This window comes from Calliopsis andreniformis, unplaced genomic scaffold, assembly GCF_051401765.1.
Source record: "Calliopsis andreniformis isolate RMS-2024a unplaced genomic scaffold, iyCalAndr_principal scaffold0022, whole genome shotgun sequence".
In the NCBI taxonomy this organism is placed as follows: Eukaryota; Metazoa; Arthropoda; class Insecta; order Hymenoptera; family Andrenidae; genus Calliopsis; species Calliopsis andreniformis.
The window spans coordinates 9789412-9801596 of record NW_027480432.1 but is presented as its reverse complement, the minus strand read 5'-3'; the positions used below and the strand labels follow the sequence as shown (position 1 = coordinate 9801596).

The 12185-nt window shown below is 43.6% G+C and overlaps 1 protein-coding gene across 1 annotated transcript; it reads left to right on the top strand.

Moving 5' to 3' along the window:
* The first annotated feature begins 5677 nt into the window (after positions 1–5677).
* Positions 5678–7000, top strand: Ich (zinc finger protein ichor). Its single transcript, XM_076390684.1, has one exon. The coding sequence runs from the start codon at positions 5678–5680 to the stop codon at positions 6998–7000; it is 1323 nt and encodes a 440-aa protein (XP_076246799.1).
* Positions 7001–12185: the final 5185 nt, after the last annotated feature.

The following is a 12185-nucleotide window of genomic DNA, read 5'->3' as shown; positions in this document are numbered from 1 at the left end:
CGGTCGCGTCCATGCTCGCCTCGCTTCTGATCAAAGAACACGACTGCTTTGTTCGGTCGCAGGCTTGGGTACCGGTACTTCGCTGGGCCTGCTTAACCATCAACTCTGGTTAGTTAGTCTAGATCTAAATAGTCCACGGGAATGATCAAGGGTGGCTTCATTTAAACAAAATTAGAGAGATTTCTCTAAGGATGTCTTATGAAAAGTCTGAGTCTTCTTAAAAGCGACTCACTTTTGCGAGTTCCTAAGTAGAACATTTCTATTTGTTCATGACTATCTTTATTCGTACAAATTTATCGAAGATTCTAGAAATGCCTGTTTATACTTTGAATCCTCCTAAGAGGGAATCATTTTTGCAAACTTCTCAGTAAAACGTTCTATCGATAGGATTTGGATGCATTTTTGATTTCCTTGCTCACTGACTCGCGTTTCGCGAGATATCCTCCTCTACTTAGGCTTCTTCTTCAACCTTTACCTTAACGATTGCCGCACTTTCTCCGTCGGCAGCGCGGTGCCAGGTACCCCCGCGTACGTTCGTACGCACCTATGAGCTACGACGCATTTTGATGTCGACATTGAAGCAAATACCAGAGCAATGAATTTCTCCGGGAATGGGCCTAGACTGACGATTTTACATGGTCTTGAGATAAGATAACCCTTTGGAACTCTCCAGGACAGTCACTTTATTTTATACTTATAACGCATTGCGGATATAACATTGCATGAGAAATTGCAATTATAAATTGCTGGAAGGTTCCACTGCATTCTCTTGTCATTCTAACTTGTCAAGCTCTAGAAGAAGCAATTATTTTTAAGGTTCATATTCGTTCTAATATAGTTGAAATAGTTTCTTCTGATTGCAGGATTCCGTTTAACGGAATATTAATCAGTCGTTACAACAGTCATGATTCAAACATGAGGTATTTACGCGAGGAATGCGAAGTGCTCTGAACGTTACGCTTTTGCTGGCATTCAAATCTCCCATTTCCATGCTCGGGTAGGGCTTCGCTCTTGGGGACAAGGATCTGCAAGTCTAAAAGAGTTAAACTGTTTCGTCGGTCTGTTTAGGGCATGCTCCTACATAAAACTAGATAGTCGATCGTTAACATAATTCTGGATGCAGGGTTTTCTGATACTCGTCTCGAGCCCACATAACGACGCTAATCGCTGGGCGAGTACTAATGAACACGTTAAATATAACCGTGTAGAATATACCGCTACGATAGATAAAAGATAGCACCCCCATTTGTCGCATTTGTCTTTAAAGCCTATTAATGCGAAAGCAGACGACGACACTGATCGGTGAGTTCCTATGTCCTGCATTCCTCGTTAGTGGAATTCAGGCAGTCAATGGGAACTTCCTTTATTAGGAATCTTAGTTCTCTTTTTGGCTCGTAGGATGTTTTTCAAATTCTCCCAGTCTCTGATCTGAACTACCCACAGAGATTAAGTTTATTTATGGAATTTACGCCCTATCAAAGGTAGCCGTGATCTATTTCTCAACTTTTGGGAAAGAGACTCATTTAGGTCTGCGAACTCTAGAAGCAGAGTCCCAAAAAATGAGAAAGGATCATTTTTATATGCAACCGCTCCCTAAGTTTCTTGGTCGTTCTGAAATAGTGCATGTTGAAAAGTGAAAGAAGGAGGTCGAACTCCTAAATTCATCATCTAAAGCACGCAGAGCAATTCGTCATCGATGTCGGACGCGGAAGCGCGTGGAAGTGAATTTCACGTTTACTGGTTTCTGGTTTTACGTGTTACGGAGAGGTGTTGTTGCCTTCGGTGTCCATGGTGGCGTCGGCGATCGAGACGTACCAGTGTGACTCGTTTCTCGTATGTGGGTCATCGTGGGGAACCGCGATTCGCACGCGCCATTTTTCGCAACGAAAAGGAAAGCCATGGCTCACGCGCCTAGCAAAATCCGACTGGTTTTGCGTAGGCCTCCTCGCCGTCGAGCGCAACGCGTAACGGTGCTTCGACCTACTTCCGTTCCCCACTATACGAGTGCTCGGATATAGTTTAACCGCGTGTAGTAGCGCGAACAAGTGCGCTCGGCTCACGTGACCACGCGTGTTCCTCTCGTTAAGGCTCCCAGAAATTCGAATTCTGATCGTGATCCTCGCGATCAACGACTCCCACGCGATGCAACGATCACGGGGGCAACCTTTCAACTGTAACGGTGGTGCCTCGACGCTTTCTGTAATGGCCATCGCGTGGCGAGCTTCTTTCCGCGATTTTACAGACGTCTGAACGATCGTTCTTCACGGCCAGATGGAAATTTAATGACGACCGGTCGCGGAGATGTCGTTACAGCTCGGATGAAGTTCACGGAGACCGTGGACGAGAGTAGCTAATGCACGCGCATCACTAGACAAAAGTGGGTCAGCACGGAAACCGTGGTTCGCACGCGCCATTTTTCACAACGAAAAGGAAAGCCATGTGGGCAAAATCTAGCCGATTTGCGTAGGCTTCGACCGTGCAGCGGGCTGTAACGGTGCTTCGACCTACTTCGATCCCCACTATACGTGAACAGGAGCGCGGTATAGTTTTGGCGTATAGTCACGGGCACAAGTGCTCGAGAGCATACATACGGACCAGCGATGCAGGTACTCACTCACCAACAGTACACGTGCATGGGGGGTCATTTAATTTCAGTTAGGTATCCATTATATTACTATTAAACAGGACCATCATACATAAATTTTTCCTCTTCTTCGAGATACGTTATACTCATCTCTAAATAAGTAGATTACAAACTAAATTACGCAAATGAATTACTCGAAGAAGCCTACATAGAGAATGACTATGTAACCCAATTATCCTACCCGCAAAAATTGGACATTTAGGTACAATCGTTGAGAGGACTCCTTTCTCAGAAGAAATTCAATAAGTATCTTCGTTCGCAGTAGCCATTGACGGTCCAGGTGGCAATTTAATGGGAGGTTAAAACGCGCGAGTACATCCGCGATGGTCACCGAGGTGGGCACATCGTAAACCTGGATGGGTCTGCGCGAATCGGTACGGCCGAATTGGTCGCGTCGCGCAGATACCCGGTGATCCCATTGATAAGTGGTTCATCGAGACATTGTCGTAGGCCCGAAAAAGTGGGATCGTAGCGCGAGCCGGTTCCAGTGGCAGCGGCTTGGACGGATCTTCCTCGAACGGGTTTACGCCACTGGATAACGGTACACGGTGAACACGTCACGGCTCGCCGGGACCCCCTGCCCTCTCTTCGTCGGGCCCCCAAGTGGGGACTTCCAGCGCGTCTACCGTCCGCTGGCAGTCGACAAGGACGGGCTCTAACCGACGACAAGGACGGACACGGCGTTTTCGAGCGAACTCGTCGGGGCAGAAAGGATGGCAGGGAATGGGAGAAGGAGGAACCTCGTGGCTGGCAGCCGGACCATACGTGTGTGCCGGCGACCATTTGCATGATTCTCATGAAATGCTCCTACGGCCACGCGGATGTGTCAATCGAAACCAGAAGAAAGAAAGATCCGATTTGCGCCTTTTTGTGGCCGGATGCGGGGATTGCGGTCTTCCAATGCGAGTAAACGTCCTTTTATGAGCTCGTTTTCATTGTCATTGATCAGGAATCGTGCTTTACTTTGTAATTTGTTACAAACGTAACGGAGAGTTTGATACTCCTCGATAATTGGTTCCTATAGGGCTCGTTGTGGTTCTCACGTTTTTGTGGTGGAGGATGCGTGAACCATTTAGGGATTTGGTACCGTTAGTTTCTTGTTAAATATCTTTGGTTGGCGGTAACTCACATTTATTTAGATACGTAGCATTCGTATGGTTCCGTTAAGGAGAGAAGCATATTTCTTTGACCTTGTCCTTTCATGAATGAATGCTTTTTTAGATTTCTTTGTTCTTTTCTTCCTCATAAGTAGTGTGTAGGATGGTAGCTCGTCATTCGCGATGCGAAAATGTATTTTTAAACGTGGCAATTTGTTTGGTCGAGTGTACCCGGCCGTAGCTGGCTAGCGTGCCACTAACCTAGTTAGCGGGAGCAAGTCCCTTTCTTCTCGAGAGAAGTGGTATCTGCCTACTTAACTTCACGATACATGCTGATATACATATGTATTTATATGTATGTGTACTGCACACTTTACTCAAGCGCACATACGATGTATATAAAAATATCATTTACAATACCCTCACGTGTATATAAATAATTTAAGGCGTATTTGATATGTATAGAAACGTTCAATAGGTAGTTCACCTAGCTATCTATTTCAGCTAAAAGTCGTGAACATTCTTCTATGGAATTTTTTATTTTTTTCTTGGATCTGCATTGAAGAATAATTTATTTTAATTCTTTTTAACTCATTTGAAAACTTTGTATGTCTTATATACAGTGTGGTATCTTTTTATAAGTTGAACTTTCATTTTCCCAGCAGTTATTTTGATTTCGAACTATATAAGTTGAGTTTTAAAAGAGTTTCAATTTTTAAATAAATTGTTCTGGTTTTTCAAAACATGCTGAATTGCATTAGTAGACTTGGTCCTCTTCAGAGTCCAAATTTTTGTTCCAGGTCCCCGCGGCGCCGTTGGCGGTTGCACTACCCCCGGCAGTAGAGTGGATCCCTGGTGGAATCCTGGTACCCTTTTTCCCTCAACCCCTGGGCCCCCAAGGATCGACGAGGGGGCACCGGATAACGGTGGTGGTGGCTTTCATTACTGTAATCCAGCGAATCGTAACTCAAACAGTTCGTCGCAACATCTTCAGCAGCAACAGCAATATCACTCCACTCAAAGGCAACAGTCGCACCACCAGCAGAATCAGTCCAACGCAGCCAAGAACATTTGTACGCCCTACAGCATCGCCTCGATCTCGACTTCTTCGTGCTCGTCGTCGAGCCTCGGTCGCGTGGATACGGTAGCGCGAGGCGCTGATGCCGTAAGTTCGCCAACTAGCGCGTACGGCATCGCCTCGTCGTCACCGGAGCCATTACCAGCGAGTAACCTTATACTTTCGGCGCTGCTGACAACCACGTCGTCAAGTACCAGCAACTCAGCATTGCGAGGCGGGCCAGCGACAACGGGTCACAGCAACGCTTTAACGTCCACAACGTCGCTCAACTCCAATAGCACCCGGAACACCAACAGCGGCAACATTACGTCCGCTGATTCCTTAAACGGAATTTTATCGTCTCTAAACGTCAGGATCAAGACGGAGGAGTATCCGAAAATACGATCGGAGGAGCGAAGAGCGACCAACGCGACACTTTCATCCGCGTCTTCGTCGTTATCTTCGTCCTCGACGTCCACTTTCAACACCTCCCTGCTTAGCTCGCTGCTCTCCACTTCGCGCATCTCCGCGACTCCCTACAGGAACGACAGCGACGAGGACATTCTCTCGAGACCGTGCATCAAGCTCGAGTACCCATCCACAGAGGAGAGCCAAGAACAGCAGGAAGAACAAACCATTGTTCGCAGCATCAAGGTAGAATACCCTCTCAGCCAATCGTCAGAGGACGTTCTGGATACCGGCGAAGAGGAGGAACTAGCTGCCACGTCGCCTTACGATATAATCACTGGGAATCCTAGTAGGTGTTTACCGAAGCAGACCGTTTGCGGTGGTAAAAGCCAAGCGATCTCTTTGGTCAAAGACGTCATCGTGTCGCCTTGTTCAGACGTTGTTTCGCCAGCATCAGATATTGTGATCGAGATGAAGTACGAGACCCAATCTGGCCCACCGGCCGCACCGCCGCATCTAACATCTTCTGGGGTCGAGCCACCTCATAGTAGCCAAGGAACGGGTATAGTTGTTGGAGGGTCACCCGCTGAAATCGTCGGCGTGGACCTTCTGTCGCCATGGGGAGCCACTGGACCGGATTTCCTGGAGCCACCCGATGTCAAGCAAACGGCAGCTGGTCTGCAAGATGCGTGGGACACTCTTCTCCTGGGTTCGTCGGTCGGTGTAGCTTCGGCGCAATCGTTGGCGGAATTGAAGCCTCTTCCACCCTTTACGGGGTACACAGGACACTTGAGTATCAATGGTATACCTGGCCACCATTATCACACGATAGCATCGTCTGCGCAGAGATCATCACTGCCGTGCTCTTCGCCCACGTCCTCCTCTAACCAAGAATACTACGAATCGCCCGTTGTATCCTCCAGCACGCCCTGTCCCCAAGGTAGTCAGAAGCAGCAGCAACAGCAGCAGCAGCATCAGCAGCAACAGCAGCAGCAGCAACATCACCACCATCCACAACAGCAACTGCCACAGTCGACGCAACAGGTTGAGTACGATATCGAAGACATAGCGGAGATCATCGGCTCTGCGATAGCAGACACAACAGTTCCTGGTGGTGGAAATGGCGCAGGCTCGGAACATGATCCAGACGCTTCCCGCGACTGGATCGATATCGCTGAGTGGATCGACACAGCGTGTTCACCGAAAGCACAAGAAACAACGTCACCCAGTCCCTACCCGCAGATATACGCAACAGCGACACCCTCGACACAGGCGCAGCAGCACGGTTCCACCTTGCAAAGCTTGTTGACGCACGGTTATGCGCCTCTGCTGAACGCCAGGTTACAATCCGCTAACGCTGGCCTGCAGAACGCATCCTGCGGCGAGACCCCCTCGTCGACGAGTCCTTATCCACCTGTCAGCCCACCTGGCAGAGTCTCGACCTCGTGCAGTCCCGATCACCTGTTGCATTCGTCCTTCGCCGCGCCTTCGCATCCCAGAAAGAGGTCACGACCTACTCCAGGCTCCCAGAACCCTTCGAAGAAGAGTCCTGGCACAGGTGCGACAGCGTTACCTTACGGAACCGAGTCTGGCCTGATAGGAGGAAAGGAGAAACCAGTCCACAGGTGTTCCATCTGCAATAGAGGATTCCTGAACAAGAGCAACATCAAGGTGCACCTCAGGACCCATACGGGCGAAAAACCGTTCAGGTGCGAAGTCTGCGGGAAAGCATTCAGACAGAAGGCGCACCTCATCAAACATCAGCAGATTCACAAGAGGATCGGCAGGGATTAAATTCACGACGATCCTTCCCTCTAACTCGGGAGAGTGTTTTGGATGTACCTATATTACCGTAAGTACCTATGACGAGGCGACGTCGAATAGCAGCGATCCCGGTCGGAGAGAAAGATTGGCGATTCGATCGTCTACGATCCGAGGGTTGCCTGCTGGGAGACGATCAACCGCGGCAGCTTACTTGTCACTAACGCAAGGGGTTCGCGTGAAGAATCCTTTCCGATCTGTGAATCAATTTATCCTGAGAAACCGTCCAGAATGACGTTCGACATCGAGGAGGGTTGGCAGTGCGATATCCCAGGTGCAATATTATATCGAGGAGGATCGAGGCTTTCGTGGATAGGTATGAAACCACCGAACGGGGGTCTCGATCGCGGTACTTCAGCGGGGCCATGGATGACGTGTACGAAACAGGGACAGATGAAGTGAGATGATCTCTCGTGCTGTGTTATAACGACGCTGGAGCACGGTGTGTACATATACATATCGGTGATAACAGAGCCACACGTACGCGGGTACGTGCGTATATACGTAGAAAGAAGCGAACGTTTGAATTTGAAGAGAAAAGATGTTTAAAAGAGAGAGTATATATACATTCATTTGTATACATATACATAGCTAGGTGTAACATATTATAGACGTAGAAGGAAGTGACGAAAACTACGCAAGGCGCGGCCAGTGCATGGCCACGCTACGGATGTACCTAAGCTCTTCCAAATACGTTATCGTGTAGACTCTATCGCTTGTTCTTTTATTTATAATGCTTTTATATTATATATTTTCACGGTCTCATGTCCGCAGTCCTTCCTCTTTCTTTGTTATTTATTTTCGATGCTCTTCCTTTTTCTGTTGGTTTGTCTTTTTGTAAGATAGTCGATCCTCTCTTTATTTAAGTTCTCTCATCCCTGCCACCCCTTTTGCTCCCTTCTCCACTCTTAGCCTTTCGAATTAGCTTTTGATCTTACGGCGCACCGTATGTAACGTACGATGACATTCTTAGGATCGTTAAAGAATCACGTCTTCTTCGAGGCCGTTCGAGGATGCGACGTTGCGCTATTCCTTCCCCCTGCGTTACAGCGCTCGCGTCTGTCGAGGCTTGTTTACGGGTTTTTCTTTCTCCTTCCTTTCCGATAAGAAAAGTTTTAATCGAAGACTACAAGATTATGTACCTAGTTTATCAGTTATCGCGAATCGTCTTCAGGGACGAATTTACACGAGCTTTCGATGGATCGACCGCAGGAGGATGACGACTCAAACGCTTTCCCAAACGCGCTACTTCAGATACATAATACTCATCGCTGCTCGATCAGTCGACCGAGGACCTGATATATTAATTTATTGCACGATCGTCCTTCCTTATTCGATCCACGAATCCTCGTCTGCGTTACGTCCTACGTTGCAATGGTCGGTGGCTGCGGAATTGTAATTTGTATAAAGTGAAAAAATGTGGATTATTTAAAAACTGATGTTCGATTAAATGATTGTTACCGTAATACGAAGTTCCCCGTTTGTTTTTCTTTCCCTCATTTCCAGATAATAAATCCCTAGAATTCCCTAGAGACCTTAACGGATATCTGAAAGTGGCATAAAGTAGCTTCTCTGCCCATAACTCCACTTTTTGTAAAAAATTTCAGAAATGGAAGTTTAGAATGTTCTATACTCTTGCTTTTGCAGTCATAATTTGAACGTACTACCCTTCGCTTAGAATCGATTAAATTCGCAGTATCTAGACCGCGGTAGACGATCATCTTCGGTAGTAACGTCCGCCATGTTCTCGTGGAAGCTTAATCGAAGCGGAACGTATCGACATTCGCGAGGTGAAAGTTAGCAAGTTTTCGTCCGAAATAATCAGGCTGTAATGCTTGACGACGAAACGTACCCTCCGTGTATTTTATGGGACTAGCCAAGCGAGAATCCAGCAAAGATCTCGACTCCTCGTCGCGTGTTTCACGTATCCGGATCTCCTCTCTCGCGTACGTGCTCGTTTTCTTATTTTTATTTCACTTTAAGTGTGGCAGCGACTCGGAGAGGCCGACGTCCGGATTCTGCGTTTACTTGACATAATAGTCACGTTGCCTGTATCGACTTCTCGAAATACGAATCCTTTTGGGCATTACGACGGATGACGTCATTGGGATGATTTGAACGATCGAGGGAAATAGGAAAGATTCATTTTGGCCTCTTTGGGAATAGATGTATTAAAATTTGGAGAAAATTGTGTAATAAATGTAACGTTAGTATACTTGTAAATCGTGTGACGAGACTATTTTCTTTTTTGATTAGAGAGTTTTATAAGGAATATCAACTTGATATAATAGTTCATCATTAAAATTTGTACATCTTTGCCAAAAGCACTTTAAGAAATAAAAGAATGAATGAAATTATATTATATGATATCGAATAGACATTAAATTAATTATTATTTAGGTACATATCCGAAAATATTCAAGTTCATTTGGAATTAAACTACTAAATTATAGATTTTAAATTGTAAAAAATGTCGATTCAAATGTAATTTGGATTGAGAAAACTAGAAAGGTTAAATTAATAGTGATGCTGTATGACTTGAAAAATGAAACGACACTAAGTATGTTACAAATATGATTATTTAGAACTGTTGGTTTTGAAATAATTTCTATAAATTTCAATGATATAGACATAATGATTGTTAATAGTAGAAGAAACATAGTTGTAGAGAATTTAACGTTCTATTTAATATTCAGTTTTCTAGTGAAATTACTACCTAGAAGCTCTTAGTTGGTGTCTCACTACATCCTCAAATGATGAATTGAACTTTAAGACAATGACCAAATTTAAGTCAATGTCATTTAATGTTAAATAACTCATTAGACAAATGAAAAAAATAGTTCCTTATAAATAAAATATAGTACTCAAATTTTTATATTAATTCCCTCAATTTTAAGAAATTCAGAATTTTCGAATCGATTTACTTTTTTTCACATAACCCATCATTTCTTCTAAATTATTACATTCACCTGTCCTACTTAATTGACTTATCTGTAATTCTATCTAACTAAACTGTCATTACAATTTTTTAATTTGTGAAATAATATGGCTTTTAATAACCTACTAGGATGAATGCAATCTAACCAAGTATAATTTTTGAAAAAACTTGCATTCTTACTTATTACATCATATGTATAATACTTAATACTGCCTACTTGTTATAGATTTACAATTTACGAACGTTGAGCTCGTAATGAATAGTCACATTTTTGGGTGTAATCAACTCATGTGGTAACTCACTTAACTTGTGGAAGATGTAGATAAGAATAAATAAAAACAAAATTTGTTTGTTGCAAAAAAAGAATTTAAATTGAAGCCAGTACAATGCAATCACATAGGAAATCTCATTGTTTCCACGTCTGTGTCATTTTAAAATTTACTTTTCAAACTAACTTCAAATTTTCTGAGCATTTTCATTATAATTATCGCTACTGTCTCCAATAAAATTATCTAACGATTGTGCTCTTTGTTCATTTTCTAAGCCCATGAAAGGTATGAAAAAAATGGTAATACTCTATTATCAAAATTCAAAATATCACAATTTTTTCTGTCATTTATATTTTTATGTCATTTTAATATTTACAATAGCCAAATGCATCTTAATTAAGAACCTTTCTAATTTTTCTATCTCTGCTAATTGTAAGTGGAATGGTCCAAAACATGGAAGCCACAAGAAGTCTTTCTTCTTAAGTAATTTCATTGCAATAGCATCAATTTTTATTCTTCTTCTTTAAACATATACCCTTTCACAGATCATTCCTTTAAATATGTACACAAATACCAGTGACGAAAAGTCACATAGTTCATTTATAAAAAAATGCAGAGAATATCTGAAAAAGTTACGATCCACTATAGAAGATTTCTTTCAGGAGAAATCTCCTACCATAAATAACCGGAGTAACATGGTCGACCATGGTTTATAGTGCCTTGCCAACACCTTCAGGTCAAAATTCTGCTCCCAACTGTATTTCTCGCAACTCTTCCACAAATCCAAGAATAAACTCATTTCAGTACCGCGGGAACGTCATCAAGCAGTCGCGCAAGACTTGCAAGGGGTCCCAAGCGTCAGTTCAACTCGACACTTCAAATTACTCGCAAAGATTCCACAAAAGAGCGTGTACAAAAAGGGGGACCGAAGAGAGCTTCAGCGACAGGTTGTAGAAACGGTGCATCAGTCGGGATAAAGAGCATAGGCCATTGTTAAATGTAATAATATAACGGGGTTACGGTCCTAGAGGTTATAAGGCCTCTCGTGACGCTGTCTCCATGGGTAGATACGGAGATCAAGGTGGATCGAAGCGGATGAAAGAGGAAGCGGGACAGGAGAATCGTCTTATTTTGGCCCGACTCTGGAGACCCGTTAAAACCACAGGCGCAGATTACAGGTACAAATGAGCGCTTTACGATTGACAGACCACGTGCATCCGCGACAGTTATGTGGGAAACGCGTGGTTGGGATGTCGAAGGTTAATGGGGAACTAATTCTGTAAATCTGAGATGGGTGCAGATTTATTTAAATGTTGAATAGTCAATAATAACATGTTTGTACTATTAAATTTAAATTGCTTACTTGTGCAAATACAATGATCATTCACGCACAAGCGGTGTGGTAGACAGATTATTCTAACAGAATTTTATAATCAAATTTATAAAAATCTAATCACAGTTTAATAAAAAGGCAGAATATTAACTAACCGGATTGAAATTGATGATTATTAAAAAAGAAGTTCATACATTGATAAGTGTCGAATGATACTTTAACCTACTTGACTATTTGAAACAGATTTTATATGACTATTTACGATTTATTACTGAAAAGCAATGCAATGAATTAGAAAATGTTACTTTTTACACAATGGTATATTTCCATAAAATATATAACAGTTACTGTAGTGAATTGTGGATATTAAGAGAACTAAGGGATTCTATTAACTACCTTAGGTCCTCTAATTAAGACGATAATATACGAACGAAGATAGGGCAAGCCTTAGGAAGATGAAGAAACCAGAAGGAAAGCGACGAGGGACTATAGCAAGATCAGATGAACCAGAGAAGGTTTGTGAGCCTAGAGGTGTCTGGACAGTTACATGCTAAATTATCTTGAACCAAAGGGATCATGATACAGTAGAATTTCAGTTATATTAACTATGTTTAAATA